Here is a 20,918-nt window from a genome sequence, read left to right on the forward strand (position 1 = left end):
TATAGCTGGCAGGATTTCCAGCCATCCATCAAAGTCATTGGGGACTGCAGGTGGTCAGCATTGCTGCACAGTTAAAATGATAAAAACAATTCACTAAGCCCTAGCAATGCAGTTTTACCTGGGCTGGTGTGGTGCAGTGTGATTGGAAATGTCCCTTCAGTGTTCCTGAGGGATAAGATGTACTGCTCACACTCCCTGTGCTCAAGGGATTTAAAGTTTTCTCAGAGCTGAGCAGCTTGAGGTGAAGCCTGTCTGTTGGCAGGTACACAGGTCTGATCAGTCCTGGTGAAGCTGGCTTCTTTTGCAGCTGATGTTATTCCTCAAAGCTGAGGATCTGTGTTTGGAGTTGGGAGTATGTGCTGGCCAAGGGCAGAGTGTTGCCTGGTGTCACGGAGACCTGAGGTGCTGCTGGGATGGAGAAGGGCTGGGGAATGGCCCTGCTCTGAGGCAGTTTTCTGGTTCAAGATAAAGGACCATGACTGGGATTCTCCCCAAAGCTCAGGTCCTGTGGAAGCCACTGCTGGTGATCTGCTCCTCCTGCTGCCTCCCAACCTTTCCTGAGCATCAGTGCTGGACCACTTGTGGGCCACCATCTCCACTCAGCCCTACCAGCCCTGCACTACCATGGAGCAGGTCCCCACTGCCCTGTGCAGTATGACCATGACATGGTGAGCCTTGCTTTCACCTGCAAAGCTGTCAGGTGTAGTACTATGGCTGGGACTGCATCAGCCAGGCAGGAAGCTGTCTTGTTATTTCAGATGACTTGCAAGGCTAAGAATTGGATCTGTAGTTAGTTTAGATCCCTTGGTATGAGCTAGAACAGCAAGAGGGCCTCACTAGAATTGTTCTTAACTCTCAGCATTCATTTCTTTTAAGAGAAGAACAATGACTTTGTGATTTTAAAACCCTAAGTAGGGGATTTGGATCCAGTTCTTGGCTCTGTTGTTTTCTCTGTGACCTTGGGCAAGTCACTTCATCTTTCTCTTGTTCATCTCCAGCACAGGAGTAAGGCTGCTTCCTTCCTTCGCCAGTCAGTCCTGCCTCTTTGTGGAGTGAGTTCCTGCAGCCAGAAACAAGCAGTGGGAGAACAAGTATGGCAGGGCCCTGCTCTCCTTGCAGGAGCAGAGGTGGTCCTGTGATAACAAATCCCAGAGATGGCTGTTTGTCATTGTGAGTGCCTCCTCTGTGCAAATAGCCCCAAAGCCTTCATGAGGACAAGTCTGGTTAGCCAAAGCCCAAAGTATTTACTTGCTTTGAGACCAAGGATGCTACTTTATTGTCCTTCTGAGCTGCTCACTTATCCACCTCAAATTGTTCCTGGGAAGGATGAGATAGGAGTTGAAACAAAGCATTTTCTAGAAATGAATCTGGAAAACAACATGTACACAGTGAGAGCTCTCATCCTGCTCCAAGAGTCTTTACAGGGCTTCAATGACCAAGGAGGGGAACTTTTTTGTAGGGTATTTTTTTACCCTCACAGGCAAGACTAAAGCATGTTTGTGGTTTCAGTGTGAAAAAATAACAGCAAGGAGCGAGTCGTGGGTTCACGTGACCGAGCAGCCTGAGTTCACTCCTCTGCTGCAGGTCTCAGTTTGGGCTCAGTGAAGCCTGTGCTGGATGTTTGACAGCTGCACAGTGTTACAGATGTGGTTAATCTAACGGTAGGGACATGAAGAGCAGATCGTATCTGCAAAGCTCACATGCACCTGGGATCCCTCCCTTGTTCCTCCTGCAAGCACAGCACCTGAGTGAGCACTGCTGAGCTGCTTTCCAGCTCTTCTGCCTCTTTCAGCTAAGGCAAGGCTGACTTGCAAACAGACCCAGCTGCCACTTGGGCAAGCCCAGTTTGGCATCTAGCATTGGATTTTCCTGGAGATTAGGGAGATTAAAACACTAATGCCCATTGATAGGGGTTAAGGCTTTATTAAGTCATAAAAAGTGGTGTAATCCAGCAGAACACTGCACACAGCTGCAGCGTAAGCAGATTGAGGCTGAGTTTCCTGCCTGGGTGCTGGGGTGGAGGTTTCTCAGGAACTGGTATTTATGGTACTTGCTGAAGTGGGGGGATGCAAGTCTGGCCCCTAGGAGCACCCATCATTTCCTGGGAAGCTCATGCCAGCTTTGGCCAGGCATGGAAGGAAGGGAGATGCTGCCAGCCTGGCTTGTGGTGGCTGTGCTGTGTGGAGGAAGAGCTGCCAGTGTTCTGGAAGAAGGGAAGAAAGGTGACAGCCATGTGAGAGCCACAGTGGTAAGTAGGGTGGCTGCAGAGCCCTTGGCACAGGCTGCAGGGTTTGCCTCCTCAGCAGGAGTTAGATGTGGCAAATGATGCTGATAACAGATCAAAAAGGATGGGCAAGTACTAGCCCCTGGCTGGTGGGACTCTTCATGGGAAATGGGATCCTTTGGGTATTGAGAGCTGGAAACAAATCCATCTTAACCCTCGTGTTGCCTGCAGGCTTTTCTCTGGGAATGCAAATCTTCTGAGAAGTGCAGGGAGCTAGGAGAAAAACTATCCTGAGATCATTGCATGGGTTAAAATAACATGTCAGAAGCAGGGATCTGAAGGAGGCAAGTTGGCTTTGCATCATGGCTGTGAAGAGGGGAACCCCTTCTGGTCCTGGGGTGCAGGGCCTCCTGCCCAGCAGCACCGAGGGTACTTTGACCCACCCAGGGCTGCTGCTGGGGGGAGCAGGGCCTGTGTCCATAGCTGCTTCTCTCCTTGGTTCTGCTGATGGGAGAGGTGGTGTGGAGCACTGGTAATCAAGATAGAAGGGCAGGAAGAGCTTGTGGAGACAGATAATAGTTTTTTTCAGCTTACTTGACACAATTTTTAAAAGCAAACAGGCTGGGGGGTGTAGGGCTGTTGCTTGGGTGTGGGATGGGGCCCAGGGGTCTTCAAACAGCTTGCACAGCAGAGTGAGCCCACGGTCAGGGGCATTAACACCCGCGGGAGATGGGTTTCAGTCTCTCTCCGGAGAATTTTGGGATGCTTGAAAGCAAAAGGCAAGTTTCAGCCAAAAGGGCCGTGTTGGGGGTGGGGATGTGCCCCCGTCCCTTTGTCCCTGGAGCAGTGGCATGGATGGTGGGGTCTGCTGAAGGGACTGCAGAGTTCGTCGCGGCCTCGCTCCTTTTTCGGGGCAGTTCCCAGCACCGACCCCCACCCTGCATCTCCTACGTGAGCCCTGCAGCGGTGGGGGCTGGGATGGGATGAGCTGCTGCCCGTAAACCCTTCCCCCTCTAAACGTCTACGAGTCCCCCCGGCCCGGGGCTGGCTGGGGGATGGAAAACGCCCTGGGGCGAAACAAACTTCCCGGGAAGAGGCTCCATCCCCCCGGGTCGGGCTGGAAGGGGGGAGGGCAGTGGGGGAGGAGGAGGCAGGGTGATGGGGGAGGAGGAGGAGGAAGGGCTGTGGGGGAGGAGGCGGAGGGCAGCGCGGGAGGAGGCGGGGAGCCGCCGGCTGCCGGAGCCGCCGCCGCCGCGGGTGAGTCGCCGGTGCCCGGGGGCGGGGGCTCCGCGGGGGCTCGGGGCAGCGGCTGGGGGGTGATGAGGAGAAGGGGGAGTGATTTGGGGGGGAGGGGGAGTATTCTGGGGGAGAAGCTGAGAGCGCGGGAGAGGGGGAGCCTGCCCGTTCCCACGGACGGCCCCGTGCGCGGGCTCCCGGGCGCGGTGGGGGGTTGCGGGGGGCGGCGGGGGGCTCGTCCCGCAGCCCCGGCACCGGCCGCGTGTCCCCGCGCCCCGCAGGAGCGGCCGTTGTCGGGCGGCCGCCGGGCCGCGGTGCCGGCATTGTCCCCGATGAATAGCGGCTGTGTCCCGGCACCGGCCGCGCCGCCGCCCCCCGCGAACGGGCTCTCGAGGCGCCGGGGACGGAGCTGCCCTTCGAGGGGAAAAAGGGAGGAAAAAAATGGGAGTAAACAATCCATTTACGTGGCAAAAAGGAAAAAAAGACAAAACAAAGGAAAGAAAAAAGAAAGAAACTAAACAGAAACTCAAATGTTAAAAAAAAGCTAAACTACAAGTCCGTCCTTGAGCCCTGGGTGCTCCCCCTGCCTCGCGGGTTTGCCGGCTCGCTTTGCTGGCCTCCCGTTCCCTTTCTGGCCGTAGCCGCAGGAGCCGGTGGCTGGGTCAGGCGTGGCAGCGGAGCTCGGGGTGGAGGGCAGCGGCTGTGGGCACACGCAGCCGTGCGGGGCCCGGGCCTCGGTGCCCGTGCGGGGCCGGCGGCCGGACGTGCTCCTGCTCCAACGCTTTTTGGGCAAGGCGAGGCTGGGGAGTGCTGCCCGCCTCTTTGTTTTCCAAGCACAGAGCTCCGCAGCGAAGAAGTGATGGGAGTGAGAGGTGCTTTCTCTCGCGCAGGTCCTAGGGAGGGCACCACTGCCTCGGAGACAGCGAGTTAGGAGGGGATTCCCTCGCCAGACTCACCAGGGAATCAGATTTATGGGGGTCCTGGGCACAGGCACCCTGGGCTTGTCTGCAGGGAGCAGGAGCTGCACTGGCTGCCAGCACTTCACTATGTGGGGCTGGTTGATGGAGTAGCTTTTGCCTGCATTGGTGTGCAGGAGAGTTTCCCTGCCACGGGGCCATCCCCAGCGAGGCAGGGCTGGTCTCAGGAAGCTGCTTACAGAGGGAGACCTTGGGGCTGTATGGCCAGAGACCTCTGTGTGCCTGAGGCTGAGGACTGGAGCAGGCAAGACTTGGGATTGTTTATGATCATTTCCCTTCTTAACTTCTCTGGGCAAACAAGAGAACAGCGTAACATCTTTCAGATTTCTGTAAGTGGTTTAGAGCTGATGCCTCACGTGGTTGGAGAAATGATGTAGGACTGCTGGGCAGGCTGCAAGGGCAGGCATGTGTGTGAGCTGGGGAAGGGCAGTGCTCAGCTTCACGGGTACCTGGGACTTTACCAAGAGGACAACTGCAGGGGCTTGTGCCAGAGCTCTCAGAGAGCAGTTTGTGAGTCCAGGCAGAGCTGGCACTGCAGTTTGACCTCTGGGATGAGCTCATTGCATCCCAGCCCAGAAACGTCTGTGACCAAAGCCTGCAGCATCCGGAGGGTTAAGCCAGGAAGGGAAACAGTGATGGGAAGCCCTGAGCATCCATTGCTTGTATATGAAAGAGGGAGCAACGGGTGAGCTGAGGGGTGAGCTGCAGAGGACGGTTTCCGGAGTGGGAAGGGGGAAACGTGCAGTGGGGAGGAAGCACCAGCAGGAATGGCTCACTGCACATGGGTGCCCATGGCCCTGCCTGGTTGCCTACCAAAGTGTCAAAGAGTTGTCTTCTTTTTTTTTAAGCTCTGAAAATGGATTTATATCCTTGTATGAGAAAAAGACTTTAAGCCTGGTACATCTTGTGTGCTCGGGGCACCTGGCCACCTCTCCCACAGCTCCTGTGTGGGTTTGGCTTAACACAGTGTAGTTAAACATGCACTGCTGTTTCTAAGTCATGGCTGTTGGCACATGGGTGGAAATGCAAGCTGAGAAGGAAACATAACCGGTTGGTAGGTGGGCCTGGGCTGGTGTCCAGCCTGAAACTGTAGCTTGATGCCCAGCGATATGGGATGGGCTCCAACTGGGGCCTGACTGTGCCAGCCGGGCACAAACAATTGTAATTGAATAGTAGAGACATCCCTGGTTACAATTTGGTGCTGCAGTGGCCCAGGCTCTGTGCACCAGGTTGAGCCCTCCCTGGGGATGCTGGCTGCCCCTCAGATCTCAGACTAAGACATGCCCCACATTCCCTGGGACCTGCTGTGTCCAGCACTAGGAGATCCTGCTGTGGCTCTGACTGCACAGAAGGCAGCAGTGGTGCCTGGGCCACATGGTTTGCATCCAGCCCAGGCTTTGCTGCCTCTCTCCCGACTCCTCCTGTCCCCTCTGAAGGGAAAGCTGTGGCTTTGCCACCTCCTCCACACGCTGTTGGCTCCATTTCCACAGCTCATGGTCACTGGCTCGGTGTGCAAAGGGGAGAGGCTGGCTGTCTGTAGTTAACCAGGAACTATAAATTCACTCTTTGCTTCTAGAAATGTCTGTTACACCCTACAGACACATTTTTGGGAGCAGCAGTCTTAAAAAAAAATTGAAAGGTTAGTTGGTCTACACTGCTGCCTTGAATACATCTGTGGATGCCCAGCTGCCTGGGAAGCAGTTGAGCTTTCACAGCCTGAAGTGCCAGTGTTTGCTGCTGTGAGTATCTCTCTGTTTGTGTGTACTCATCCAGCAAATCTGGAAGCCTGCCGTGTTTCCAGTCTCTTCTGTGTGGGGAGAAGGGGAGTTATCCCCACTGCACTTGTAGCTCTGCAGAATTCCCAGTTACTTGGTGCTCCCTGCAGCCAAGGGAAGTGTCTGATTGACCCAGCGAGCGTTGTTGGTGTTTCTCCCCTGATTGCGTGTGAGTGGTTTGGATTTGGTGGTAGCGGCAGAGCTTTAGCCTCTTGTCCTCTCACTGGCAGCTCTGTGCAAGCCACAGAACCCCAGGTCCATGACCAGCCCCACGCCAGGATAATCTCTGCCCTCCCAGACCACCAGCATCCCACTCCTGGGAGCAGAGCATAGAGCTGCTGGGTCTAGTCAGGAGCTGGCATACACAAGATGTTCCCTGTTCAACCAGTGGAGACACCAGTCTCCTATAGATCCCTTTCCCAAATCCTTGATTAGGACTGCCAGCCCCAGAGTTCAGGGTTTCAGGTGAACCAATGCTCTGTGTTTACATCCCCTGCACACAGCCAGCCTGGATTGCTGCAGCCAAATTTCTAAGGCCTGGTTTGCTGGCAGCCCCTCACCAGCAGTGTTTTGCAGAGCCCATCCCATGGCCACCCACGCCTGGTGTCCATCTGTCTGGAGGAGTGGGGGGCTCCCCAGGGGGATCCCCTGGGCTCTCCTCCCCATGGGGTGCCTTTCATCTGCTGCTTTGCAGATGTTGGGTTTGGCTCGTGTCTGATGTGCATTAATTACAGCACAAGAGCCCGGAGTCTTTGGCAAAGTCAGCATTGGAGCAGCTGTCCTGAGTCAGGCTGGCGCCCAGGCTGCAGCCCTGGGCCTGTTCCTGCTCGGTGCAGCGCTGCCCTGACAGCCTCGATGCTGCCTGGAGAGGGGTTTCCCTGGCAGAGGAGGCCTAAATATGGCACAAGCACGTGTTCCCACGTGCTTTGTGTTTATCCAGAACACTTGAGCTGGAGGGAGCTGCAGACTCTGGGCTCTCTGCCCCCATTAGCAAAGTGCCCATGTGCTTCCCCAGCCTCCTTCCATACGGGAGGGACAAGCAGCTGTGTTAACTGTGGCACTGGTGCAGCAGAGGTGTGTGAAGTCTGATTCTGCCCTTGCCAAGGACTTGATGGCAATCAGGAATTTCTGGTGGTGGTTATTAATCCATCCCTGCTTGCAGTGACCTGGAAGGGTCATCTCAGGGATGCTATCACAGAGAGGTGCTTTTCCCACAGAGAGCACTACGCATCAAACAAGTACAGGATCTGTCCATGACCTGTCCTGGGCAGTCACTGCTTCTGCTCCAGTCACCCAGCACAGCATCCCCCTATGCCTGTGCTGTGGAGTGGTCCTGCAGCTTGGCCACATCCTGCCTCTGCTGGCAGAACCCCCTTGAAGCCAGATGGGGTGCTGGAGTCCATCTCAGTGCTGGGAAACTAAATAGAAAAGTGAAGGTCAGGGTGGCAGCATTCCCTGTGGGAGTCTGCTGATGCCACGGGAGCATTTGCATCTTTGCATCCCTGCTGTTCTTCAGACACTTAGAGTTGCAATATTTTCTTTTTTTTTTTTTTCCAAATAGGAGCCAAGTTCTAGGAAAAAAATGTCCTTTAAATCACTTTTTGCCCACAGGCAGTAGTGTGGGCTGTGGAGCATCCCGGGTGTCAGCACTGAGAAACCACTCGCTGCCTGCCATCGCCCCAGCTTCCTGTGCCTTTTGTCTTGCTGAGGAGCCCTCCTCCTCACACTGAAGGCAACATGGTACAGCAGCATGTATTTTATTTATTCCAAGTGGAAGGTGGCTTTCTGCTCTGTTTCTTTAGCTTCATTTTTCTGTGTGTGCTGCTGGGCTTTCTCTGTGCTCTTTTCCCAGGCTGCTGTCCCACCCGCAGAGCCAGTGCAGCTCAGGCTCTGTCCCACCCACCCAAGCAGTGCCTGTGGGAGCTAAAGCCATCACCTAGTACCTATTTCCCACATGATTTAGTCTTGTTCTAGTGGTATGTAGGGACTTTTTCGTCACTTTTGGCCTTGCCATTTTAGAATGAGGCTAGTTTGACGTCAGTGGCGAGACCTCGAGCTCTGTGAATAACGCTACTCTGCACAGCCCAGGAGTGAGGTTTGGAGAAAAAAAAAGTGTTCAAAGTGACCCAGCAGTCTTTGGAATCAGTTTTGGGGTTGCTTTTTATTATTTTTAAGTACTTTTTTTTCTGCTTGGCCTATATTTGAGCACGTGTGCTGCGCTGACAGGAAATGAGCGCTTCCGCCTTGCAGACCCCAGCAGGCTCCGGTCTGACGCTGCTCCCGTGGGCTCCTGCCCATCACCAGAGAAGAAAGAATGATGGGCTTGTTTGGAGAAGCCCCTTTGGACCAGCCATACTTCTACAGACAAATCCCTTGGGAGGGAGGGAGAGGAAAGCAGGCAGCTTGGCAGTGTGAGGTTACTGGTTGGACTTGGTGATCTTAAAAGGCCTTTTCCAACGGTAACAATTCTATGATCAGTGGCCAGAAATAAGAGTGGGGTGTGAAGATGAGCTTGGGAGCCATATTGCTGCTTGAAAGAATGAAGATGAGGACTTTGCAATAAGTCCTTTGCAAATCATAATTTTTAAAGTAATAGCAAATATAAATAAGTGGTGCCAGAAGCTGAACACAAGCAAAATGCTTGCTTAGGCTGGTGGCTGCAGGGACACAGCCACTGATCAGCGGCAGCCTGGGGTGGGGAGAGCTCTCTGAAGTGTTGTTTTCCTAGAACTGCATCAGAGGAGCTTGCAAGGCGCAGGCTGACCTTGTGCATGCAGTGCCTCCAGCATTTTAGCTGTATGCACAGGAGGTGACGCAGAGCAGCTGGGGCAGGATTGGAGCAGATCACATCACCCATCAGGGGAAGTTTGTCCTTCCTGGAGGCAGATGTTCTTATCTAGTGCCTAGAGGAGTGGATGGTTCCCCAGTTTTTGTTACAAAGATGTTAAGTGAGGTACTAGGTGTATGTTTGCTTTTCCTGAAGAGTTTTGCTAACCTGGAGCTGTCTTGCAGGGGAGACAAGTGCCTTGTGTCTGAGGGATGGCAGAGGGTTTGGGTTCCTCAGGCAGATGTCAGAATTAGGGCAGTATTGCGAAAGCTTTGTGACTGTGTGGGTGTTGTCTGGCACGACCTGCTTTGATGCAGATGTGTTGGGATTTGGGTTTGCTGAAAGCCAGGGCCAGCAGCCTCTGCTCTGTGTCAGCTGGAGCTCAAGGAGGGCACGTGTTAGCAGATGTCAAGGACTTCTCTGTGTCTGTAAAGCCATCCAGTTCCCTGAAACATGGCCACGAGGCAGTCACACCAGTAATCTGCAGAGCACTGTAATTACAGTGCTATGGAAGAGAGGGCAGGCTGTGTATGTCTGCAAGCCTTTAGCAGCAGCGCCTTGGCACAGGGCTGTGTTGCTAAAAGCCTTTATTGCGCACTAAATAAACCCGCAGACTTGTGCCAAGGGCTGTCTCGGGGCTGGGTCCTGCCCTGTGGTGGCAGGTTGGTTGCTGGTGAATCCTGGTGTGCCTGCTCTTCCCATAGCAGCATCCCTTTGCTGCAGCAGCTTGGTGATGTGAGCAGGGTTCAAGGTAAATCCACCAAGTTAAGCAGGGGAATCAGTGACAGGACAAGGAATAATGGACATAAGCTAGAACACAACCAGTTCCACTTAAATACAAGGAGAAGCTTCTTTGTTGTTGAGGTGAGGGAGCCCTGGCCCAGGCTGCCCAGGGAGAGCGTGGAGACTCCTTCTTGGAAGGTTTCTAAACCCACCTGGACATGTTCCTGTGCCTCCTGCTCGAGGGGAACCTGCTTTAGCAGGGACTGGGGCTGGATGAGCTCTGGAGATCCTTTCCAATCCCCACCATTATGGGATTCTGTAATCTCAAGTCTAGTATGATTACAGGTGAAGGAAGATCTCACACGCCTCCTTCCACTTAGCCTCTCAGTACCCTGAGTCCCCACGCTTTGGATGCAACAGTCATCTCCTTTCATTCCCTGCCAGGAGCAGCACCGTGGTGTGCTGGTCACTGCCTGCCAGCCCTGACCGCCCTCTCTTTGCCCCCGCAGGTCCAGAGGCAGTTCCCAGCCACACACCCAGCATGACGGACGCTCCGCGGGATGTCGGCCCCAAGCAGGCGGCGCCGACGCGGCCGGAGAAGCCTCCCGCGGACTTTGGCTACGTGGGGATAGACGCCATCCTGGAGCAGATGAGGCGGAAAGCCATGAAACAGGGCTTCGAGTTCAACATCATGGTCGTGGGTGAGTTCCCCTCCTGGCGCCAGCTGCCCGCAACGTGCTCAGCGACTTGTTTTTGTTCCTCTGCAACGATGTTTGTCCTCTCTGGAGTGTCCCCGGGCTCAGGGTTGGGGTCTCTGCCTTAGGAGTCAGCAAACCCCTGCTCCCAAGGAGCTGGTTTGAATCCAGCTGTCGTTAAAGCTGTCGGTGTGACTGTGGTCACACGCATCTTGGAGTGCCTTACCCACAGGCACATCGTAGAGGGGAATGCTTCAGGGGATGTCAGGACTCACCAAAGCCTGGCAGAGATCTCCCTTGTCTGCCCCTCCTCAGAGCCCTGCACTGCTTTGAGCAGCCTGAGAACACATTAGGGCTTGCACTGCTGCTGGTATATCAGAGCCCTAATCTTTGCTAGCATTTCCAGCAACTTGGGTCATTCTGCTTGTGAGTTCTCTTGCACTGTGCTGTGCAGCTTGGGCAACCATGCTACAAGTGCCAGGGAAGAAATGCCATGTGGGATTTGCTGGTGGGAATTAAGACTAACAAGATGGGTTTGCATAGCTGGGTCATTCAGCTTGAGTGGTTTCTGCTACGGTGGGACCTGCACAGGAGAGAATGAGAGCATCCCAAGGGTGTCCATGTGCTGGAAGGTTGTGTTTCCAAATCTCACTACCTGCGTGCTCCTGGTCATTAGCTTTCTGAAGCTGCAGGGTGGATGAGATGAAACAGCTTTATTTCAGCTAGAGGCCACTATCTGTAGCTCCTGCTGCAGGGGTCTGCAATCCTGCAGCCTCTGGGCTCCCAGTGTCGACACTGCACCAGCCACTTACCAGTGAAATACTGGGTGTGCTGGAGAGCTGGGCAGGAACTGCAGGGCACCAGGCAAGGGGGAAAATGGAAAGTAAAAGAGACCTTTCTGGTTATTTTCAAGCTATCAGTGTCTGGTGCTGTGGAGCTCCTCACGTGAGCTGTGCTATGCTCCCCAGCTCTAGGCTGTGCAGGTAGCAGCTCTCCCTGTCTCAGTCTTCCAGGGAGGTTTAGGGGGTGAGAAGAGCAAAGCCCATGATGTGACTGGGGCCTCACCATCCCACCTCCTCCTGAAAGCAATTGTGTGGGGTTGTGGATTTGAGCAGGAATGGCAGGTAGGACCCAGCACATCTTGGGGGGAGCTTCCCAGGGTTACATCAGGGCCTGATCCAGAGTTTGTTAATTCAGTGAAAGATATTAGTGTACTGTAGCTTCCCAGCAAGCTTTGCTGATGCTCTGCCTTTCCCGTTTTGATACTTTAATACAGAAATAGATCTATGGAGAGGACTCCCTGGGTGGGAGATCACAGCAAATCCAGTCACTGCAGACCAGTTCTTGGAAGATATTTTAACAAACCCAGCTCTTTGCTGCCAGGAGAGCAGCACTCACAGGGCTAGAGGGATCACAGTGCTGATTCTGAGTGTCCACAAGCAAGATTGGGTGAGCTGAGCCCCCATTTCCCTGCCAGGAGAGACACCCATCCCTCTGCGAGCAGGCTGTGCTGCAGCATTTTGCTTTACAGATGTGGAGGGATGTTCAGGAAAGGGCCCAGCTTTGCCTTGGCAGCTCTGTGTGTGGTATGAAAGCCTGTGCTGCAGCACGACTGGAAAACATTGTTCTTCCCTTGGCAGGCTCTGGGCTGACTGTTTACAGGCTGGGGAATTCATGGCAGCATAAACAAGTCAAGCTCTGGCCCTCTCAGAAGACATGGGGAGGGATGCTGGAGGAGCAGCATTGCAGGGTGCCCTCGGGGAGGGATGCTCTGCTGAGGCAAGGAGGCAGCTGCCAGCCCTCATCCTGCTGTGTTTCTTTAGAGGACAGTTGGGCTTCTAAGGATTAGTTTAGTTCCTTTATTTCCCTCCAGTCTAAGCTGTGAGTCCTTGCATTGAAATCACCGCAGACCCTGTTTTACAGGCAGCAGATGAGGGGAGGGAGGTGGGAGCTGAACACTGCTGCTGTGGAGGTCACTGCCTGCACTGGTGTCCTTGTAATAGAGCTTTTTGAAAATCCTTCTCCACTCTCTTCCAGGATCCCTGTTCAAAAGGGATTTGCTGGCCTAACCAAAGCTCTGAGAGGGGGCTTCAGGCTAAGGTCAGCTTAGCCCTGTGTCCTCTAAGGCTGTGGAGATGAGAAGGTCTGTGCTTCAAAAGAAATCCCAAAGCATATCTTTTGTGTTCATTGTTTGTTACAGAGTGGCTGGAAGGAGAGGAAAGCTGGCTGAGCACAGTGAGGTTCACTGAAACTCTAGGCTTCAGACCAGGGGAGGCATGAGCAGGTCTGACCTGCGCTCAGTCCCTGGGATGCAGCCGTGTCTGTCACTCTCTAAATCCCTGTTTGATCAGGGAGTGGGCTGATAACCAGTGCTGATGTGCTGGTTGACCCTACTATTGGCTTAGTGTGGGTGAAATCCTGTGCTTAAGGATACTCTGTTGATGGCACATGGGATGTGCCATCAACAGTGTCACAGTAGCCAGCTGCACCATGGCTTGGCAGAACAGGGCCAAAGGGGCTCCCCATGGTGTTATGCAGGAGCTCTGTGGTGATTGCAGGGGGCAGAGGATATCTGCTCTGAAACAAAGTGTCTGCTTCTTGGGTTTTGAGGAGTTGCTCTTTTGTTTGCTCTAGATAAATTTTCTCTGAGCTCATGGGACAACTGGCCTGGAGAGCTGAGAACTGCCGGTGTCCTTTTCTCTTAGATCAGCCTCAGCTCTGGGATATAAAGCATGAAAGTGTTTCTCTCTAAAGGCTATTTTTTTCTGAAGTTGTGCAATCTGATGTGCTTCCTGGGACCTTGCTTGTAGTATTTGGAGGAGCCTAGACCTGCTGGAAGGGGTCTATACAGCCAGCTGGTCTGATTGCAAAAGCAAGTCTGATGTGGAAGCAGCAGCAGATACTGCAGGGCTGAGGTCTGGAAGATTGTTGCTGCTGTTAATCCTGTCCAGCTGAAGGCTTGCCAAACTGCTCCCAAGTCTTCCCTATGAAAATGGACAGGGGAGGGTAAAAGCTTCTCCTTCCTGGGATTCTCTGGTCCCTTCACGGCTGCTGAGTGTCACCACAGCCCTTAAAACATCCGTGATGATGTCTCGGGTTACTGTGATTTCAGCTGGATGCAAAGAGCCAGCTCTTGACCTGCTCACTCCCAGCAAGCTGTCTGCATTGGAGCCAGTGAAGGTGCTTGCTGCCTGCACCATCCTCCTGCCCAGGATGGACTCGAGCTCCTTGAGCTGGCGAGGCTGCAGCAAAGCAGCTGCCCCTCTTCCCTCCCTCCTGTAGATCCGGTGCAGGCTGAGTCCATCAGCAACCCCATCCCTTGGCCCCTGAAATACTATCCCGGAAACGAGTGAGTGCTGACCGTGGTTTGTCCTGCTCTTTTCCAGGTCAGAGTGGCTTGGGGAAATCCACATTAATCAACACCCTCTTCAAATCCAAGATCAGCCGGAAATCTGTACAGCCAACTTCTGAGGAGCGAATCCCCAAGACCATTGAAATCAAATCCATCACTCACGGTGAGGCTCTGCAGATCTCACCTGGGGCTTTGGCTTTTGGTCCCACTCTGCCTCGTGTGTCCAGAGACTCTCATCTCTCTGAAGGGACTTTTACCATCCAGAGACGTTTGCAAGGCTGAGAAAACATCTTGTTTTTTTATCCAGCAGCATCGACTTAATTGTAATGGGAGGGAACAAATGAGGTGGCCATAGTGGGTGACATTTCAGGGCAGATGGGGTGCTGCATCCCTTCAGAGGGCTGATTTGTGCCTGTTAGAAGCTGTGAAGGTGCATTTCTCCCCTGGCAGAAAGCTCCATCACCCCAACTGGTTTTATAGGAGTGGGCTTGGCCAGAGCACCCACCAGTGCTTGTCTCACCCGCTGGCTTTCCTCTGTGTTTCAGAGATTGAAGAGAAGGGAGTTCGCATGAAGCTGACAGTCATCGACACCCCAGGCTTTGGAGACCACATCAACAACGAGAACTGGTGAGGTGGCTGCACTGATGTGGGGACTGGGGCAGAGGGAAGGTGACCAAGCTCTGGGACACCCTGACCCTGGACAGCCTAGTCCAGGCTAGGAGAGAGGGTTGTTGTAGGTGGCAGCGCGGTGCCATGCTCCATGGGGCTGATCCTGGTCCCTGTGAGAGCCCACAAACATCCTGCTGTTCTGGGCATGAGACAAGCTTTGTTTGTGGCTGGGAGCAGCTGTGTGCTGGCGTGGCTGGGCCCGGAAAACACTCACGTGGCTCTGATGGCCAAACTCTGCCAGGAGTCCCTGGGACAAGCTGTCTGTGTGCAATAGCCCCCTGGGCTGGGACAGGGCTAGCCTGACTGACCATTGCCAGGTGCCTTCTCCTTACCATGAGCTAGGCTGATCTTGTGTGGTTTGATGATGTTCTTACTCCCATGTCATGACACTGTGCGGGGAGCCGAGGGGTACTCCTGGCCCTGCCCTGCTTAGAAGTCAGGTTCAGGAGGAGAGAAGTGAGGACTTTTCAAGCCCTTGCTTGTCTAAACCAGCCAGTAAATCCCGTCCTGCTGTGGTGAGTGGAGTTGCCAAGCAATGGATGTGTGAGATTTGTCATTTCCCTGCTGCCCAGGGTTGCTGTGTGAATGGGAGCTGACAGAAACAAAATCATTCCCTGTGTGTGTGTTTTGGTTGATTGGTTTGTTTTATGTAAGATGCTGAGCATCCTCAGCTCGGCAGGCTCTGCTTCACACAGGCCAGGGAGTAGGTTCAGAGTGGTCCACATCTCTCACACGGACCCATCAGCCCATGTTTCTCTCTGTCTTCAGCTGGCAGCCCATCATGAAGTTCATCAATGACCAGTATGAGAAGTACCTGCAGGAGGAAATCAACATAAACCGCAAGAAGCGGATCCCTGACACGCGGGTGCACTGCTGTATATACTTCATCCCAGCCACCGGCCACTCGTACGTACCTGCTGGCCTCCTGCTCACCCTTATAGCCTCCCTCTCCTGCTTTCAGTCTGGGGCAGCTCAGCCATCTTTGGGATACCCCTGTGTTTCCTGGGGACTTGAGGACAGCGTGAAGCTCTCCTTCCTCAGGCTGTAGCTTCTGGAGTCCCTGCAATAACACAGCAGAGCTGCTGTACCCCAGAGAAACATGGTGTTTCCTCTTCCAAGTGGCCATCAAAGCCTCCCTGGGCTGGGCTCTACTGAGCTGCTTGCCTTGCTGTGGTGACCTTGCTTGCTCAACAGAGGATGGACACCAATTGTTGAGCTCTCAAAGGCTGCCTTTGCAACCAGAGCATCAGGCTTTTTTGCTGTGCATTTGTAAGAGCAAACAGTCTCACCCTTGAAGGTATTTTGTAGGTTGTTTAACTAGTCTGCAAATGGAACACAGTTTATTCAGCACAGAGCTCTCCTGGCTCTGGCACTTCTCAACGACAGCATCAAAGGCCCAGAACTTGCTCTATTTCCTTTCTTCTTTTTTTTTTCTTCTAGGCACGTAGCCCTCAGCAAAAATCTGGGGTGCTTAAAGTGTCTTGAAAAATGCGACTTAAAGTATCACAACATAAAACGAGACCTAAGTTTCCTTTTGATTTGTGTCAATTCCTTCCACTTCTGGCTCTGTCTGCGTGGGGGTTTTTTTTGGGTCTGTTTTCAAAGGTAAACTTGAGCTGCCAGCACTGTATTAATGTCAGCCTTTTCCTCTTCCCCATGTAGAGATTTATTCCAAGAGAAAAGACTTTGTTTTGCTTCTGTCAGTGGGTAGACCAAAAATGCATCCTTCACTGGAATAAAATGACTACAGGGGCCAGTTATGCTCTTCTTGTGTAACCAGCTGTCGGTTGGGAGCAGAGGGACTGACAAAACGTTTCTGGTTTAATGTGATAAAGCTGAAAACGTTTCAGAGGGAGATGGCATCTTGGCGGTCCTGCTTATCTCTGCCCTGATCTGCAGTCCCTGCCTCAGCAGGTCTGAGTGTTGCAGCGTTCCCTACCTCTGAGCTTTTTCCCTGTGTCACTTGGGAGTGTTTAACCCTTAACTGTGTCTGATGTTTGGGCCCTGCGGCAGCAGAGCTCGCAGAGGCCGGGGCTCTGGGGTGGCGGCCGGCCTCGCGGGGCCGTGCGGGTGGTGGTGTGGGCCCCGGGCCCGGCTCCCCCGCCGGAGCCTCTGCAGTGTGCTCTGGTTTCTCTCAGCCGCCGGCTAACGGCACTTGTGTGGATGTTCAGCTGCTTTGTTTCTTTCTCTGCAATGAACATATGTTTCCAATATCCGAGCGAGCCTGGCGGTTGGAGGCCGTTGTTGCTGAGCCCTGCGCTGGTTCTTCCCCCTGGGCTGATAACCAGCGCATGCTCCGCAGCTGGGACTCGGGCTGTGCTTGCCTGCCCCGGAGTCAGAGTGGGCCTCTGGCTTGTGCCTGCCCTCCCGCCACGGGATGGAGATCAGCTGAGGGAGACAAACCTCACTGGGAGGGAGAGCTTGAGCTGGGCTCCCCAGCTAAAGAGAGACGGGGAACTGCTGGAGAGAGGCCAGCACAGGGCTACAGAGATTATCAGGGCACTGGAACATCTCTCTTATGATGAAAGGCTGTGAGACCTGGGGCTGTTTAGCCTGGAAAAGAGAAGACTGAGGAGAGGTATCTCATCAACACTTATAAATACCTAAAGAGGAGATATCTGGAGGATGGGGTGACTTTGTTTACTGTGATGCCCAGTGATAGGACTAGGGCACGAGCTGGAATGCAAAAAGATCAGCTGGAACACAAGGAAAAACTTCTTTGCTGTAAGGGCGAGGGAGCCCTGGCATAGTCTGCTCAGGCAGGGTGTGGAGTCTCCTTGGGAGGTTTCCAAACCTACCTGGACATGTTCCTGTGCCCCCTGCTCAAGGGCAACCTGCTTTAGCAGGGGATTGGGCTGGATGAACTCTAGAGGTCCTTTCGAACCCCCACCATTCTGTGAGAAGAAATTTTGCTTCTCTGAGAGCCCAAGCAGGTATTGGGTTTCCTTTCAGTTCCCTTGTAAAGCCCAACTTACGTTTCTTATCAGTAGGGATGGGCTTTTCCCCAGTGCTGCCTGATGGTGTGACCACCCCTCCAGCTCTGTGAAGCTGCTGCAGCAGCTCTGGTAGCAGAGGATCACTCTCATTTTGGAGGGTAAGGGTTTGGGAGGCCATGTGATGCAGCCAAAGCAGTGGTGATTAATGTCTGTCAGTTCCTCTCTGCTCACATGGATGGGCATGGATTCAGCATCTTTTCCTTAGCACGTGGATGCTGCAGGCAGCCAGGACTAAGCCTACCAGGTCATTGGGTGAGAGCTTGCTTTTTGTCTTAAATAGAAGTGAGAGATAGGAGGGAAAGCAAGGTGAACCAAGTGCACAGATTCAGGCATTGGAGTGGAGGATTGCTTTACTCCTTTTCAGTTTGGCCCTCCCATCTGGGCAGCTCAAGGGTTAATCTGCAGAGAGGTTTCTGCTGCTGTGTCCCATTGCAGGGACTTTGAAGCAGGCTTTGCAACCCATCTAGTTCACACACACCCTGTCCTTCTTGTAACACTCCCATAAAACCATGTTTGCAAAGGCTGTGACGTGCTGGCAGGGCCTTTTGGCAGCAGCCATGCAGGCCCAGCTCTTTGCCACCCAATCTCAGTGCTGACCCCTGTGAAGCTCTACCTGGCTCTGAAATGGGACTCTGAAGCACCTCAGCCCCAGCAGCCCCTTTTCTGCCTATGTCAGAGCTGCTGGCTGATGGACTGGCATCTACTGCCACTGTGCCCTCCTCAAGCGGGTGATGGGTGCTGAGGCTGGGTGCTGCTGGCTGCTCCCAGGTGCATGCTTAGTGCATGACTCAAATTCTTGCTGCTGCTTTCATCTGGGGCACAACCAAAAGGAAATAATGTGAATTTTGATTCCTGTAATGGTATTTAGAGGGAACCAACAGGAATGAGCCTCTGCTTAGATCCTGTCTGTGTGTGATGGCTGTGGGCAATGCAGAAATAACATGTGCCCAAGCCATGGTAACGTGTGCTCAGCTGCTCTGCTTTCTCCATTCACATAGCAAGAGGGGATGAGGGACCAACTAGCACTGTCCAGGGCATCCTGGAGCCCTTCCTGCAGCTCCTGCTCCAGTCCATCCCCTCCCCTTACGGTTTCTCCATCCTACCTCAGCAAAGCCCAAAGTGTGTATGTGTCTAGCTGTGAGTTAATTATATCAGAGACCATTTGGGGAATGGCACAAAAACAGATGCTTTTCCTTCTTGAGGCCTACCATCTCTTTTGGGATTTGCTTGGAGCAGATTGTGTGCACCTGAAATGAAATAACTCGCTTTCTATTGCTCTTTGGTGTATTTTCTCACTGCCAATCCTCACCAGGAGTTGGCATCAATGTTTGGTGCAGGTGAGCCAAGCTCAGAGCCCTGGCAGAGGCCAGCGCTGCTGTACCTGTGGCTTGTCACAGGATGGTGGTGGCTGAACCCTGAAACTGGTCCCAGCTGTCCTGTGCTGTGCCTCACAGCAGGAGTTGGAGGGGAGTTAGGTCTGGGCTTGCCCCATCATGACCTTGTCTGTATCTGCCTGGGTCTGTGCAGGGCTGGTAGTGGAAGTAAAGCTCTTTGCACTCATCATCATCTTAAGCCATTTATTTTCCTTTGGTGTCTTCAGATGAACATGACATCAAGCAACAGGGTGTGTTCTCGGTGAAAATAATCACTTTTGCCTTTTTGAGGGATACTCAGCAGGAATTGGTAGAATACGTAGAAACCTGAAAAATACCCTCAAAAATATACAGTTTTTAGGGGAAATCCCCTGGTTCCCTTCTTCTGCAGGATGGTACAGGGAGGTGCCCATGGGAGGTGACCTCCATGGATGAGGCACTTGCAGAAGCCCATCAGAGCAGAAAGTCATGTCTAAGGTGCTTTGGGTACAGGCTGGTGTGGGACATGGTCACTGTGCCTGTGTGGGTGCTGGTGGACATGGGCAAGGGCATGGGAGGGCTCTGACTGCCTCCTGCTCCAGGCTTGCTGCTGTCATCCTGCAGCTAGGGGTGAGGGCTCAGTAACTGGGATTTTGCACATCAGTCGAGCTGAAACACAAATGTCTGAGTGATTGCGAATTCATCTGCATCAGCTGCATATGCATCCTGGTCTTCACTCTGAAAGAAAAGCTGATGAAAAGGGCAGGAACAGAATCTCAGTAGGGAAGAAGCTTTAAGAGGGAAAAAATTGTTTGAAAAACAGCAAAGAGAGAGGAGAGGAAAGAAATCTGCTGGGAAGGAGCATAACTGCATTAGTTCCTTGGAGGTCTGGGAAATCCATTATGCAGAGCTCCAAGCAATGTTAGCCAGCAGCAAGCCTGCTTAGATGTATCCATGGGGGGTTCCTTGTGTTTTTTCTTTTCTTTCTTTTTTTCTTTTTCAATAGCCAAAGCTTCTTTCCTGGGGCCCAGGATGATCTGTGACTCCTGAGTTTGTGTTGGGAACTGGTTTGCCCACACACTAACAATGTGCTCTGGGCTACGTGTGACTTTAGCTTGTGGGGATATGGTCTAGGCTGATCCCTGGGAGAGGAGTGGGATTGACTAGGGAAGGGCTTGTCTGGGTCACCAGGGCAGCCTCGAGCTGCTGGTTTTGGGTCAGCCAGAGCTGAGTGGGTGTTTCTGGGGCTGGACATCCCTCCCTTGGCACTGGAGCGGGCAGGGCTGACCTCAGGATGGGGATAGGATACTGCCTGGTGACTGCAAAGGAGCAGGAAATGCCCCTTCTGTTCCCTTTCAACTCCTGTGATGCTTGCTGGGCTTGCAGGAGTCATGCTGAGTCGGGGCGGGGGGCCTCTGAGCCCTTTGTAGGGCTGGAGAAGTCCATGAGGAGTTTGGACCGAGTGTGTTGGTAGTAGGTGCTCTCAGCCACGTTCTGCCCAGGCTCTGCTCTGCTCCGTGCCCCACCACACAAAGGCTCCTGCTGGGTACCTCCTTGCACCTGGGCATTTGAAGTCACCATCCCATTGATCCTGATTTCTTCCCTGGTGCCATGAGCTTCTGATTTGAGGCACAGGACTGATCTCCCCTTAGGGAGGTCTCATTCTTGGCCCCAGCTCTGCCACTGAAGCCTACAGCTCCTCCAAAAGGTGACTTCACCTCTCTCTGCCCCACTTTCACCAGAGACAAGTGGGCTCATGTCCTGCTGGCACATGCCTCTGCCAGAGCTCATGGGGATGTAGAAGTGACAGGGGTATCCCTTTGTTTCTGAGGCTCTGGCCCTTCCCTGTGTTCCATCCTTTCAAACAGGCTCCTTAATGCAGGAGCACCCAAAGGTGCTTCTGTACCCTGGGCTCTCCTGGGACCTTCCGCTTTCCTTTTTCAAGACAACATCTGCTCAACTGTCCTGTATGTGCCTGTGTCCCCATCACCTCCAGAGCCACTGAGGGGAACCTGCAGCCACTGGAGGCATCCCAAGGAGGACTTTCCTCTGGCTGGCTTGGGAAGCCCCAGCAGTTGAAACCCCTTCAGGG

The 20,918-nt window shown here is 53.4% G+C and overlaps 1 protein-coding gene across 3 annotated transcripts in view; it reads left to right on the forward strand.

Moving 5' to 3' along the window:
- The window catches only part of LOC104553472 (septin-9), a 133,200-nt gene that overhangs the window by 103,559 nt on the left and 8,723 nt on the right, over window positions 1-20,918 (forward strand). For 2 of the 3 annotated variants that reach the window (XM_062010855.1, XM_062010856.1), the window contains 4 exons: window positions 10,272-10,463; window positions 13,844-13,972; window positions 14,355-14,436; window positions 15,247-15,384. In XM_062010855.1, coding sequence (XP_061866839.1) covers window positions 10,272-10,463; window positions 13,844-13,972; window positions 14,355-14,436; window positions 15,247-15,384 — 541 coding nt within the window. Of the gene's footprint in view, window positions 1-3,443; window positions 3,482-10,271; window positions 10,464-13,843; window positions 13,973-14,354; window positions 14,437-15,246; window positions 15,385-20,918 lie in introns of those variants that run through there. The other variant, XM_062010857.1, reaches the window with a different exon arrangement.

The sequence above is a fragment of the Colius striatus genome, chromosome 18 (assembly GCF_028858725.1).
Source record: "Colius striatus isolate bColStr4 chromosome 18, bColStr4.1.hap1, whole genome shotgun sequence".
NCBI lineage: Eukaryota > Metazoa > Chordata > Aves > Coliiformes > Coliidae > Colius > Colius striatus.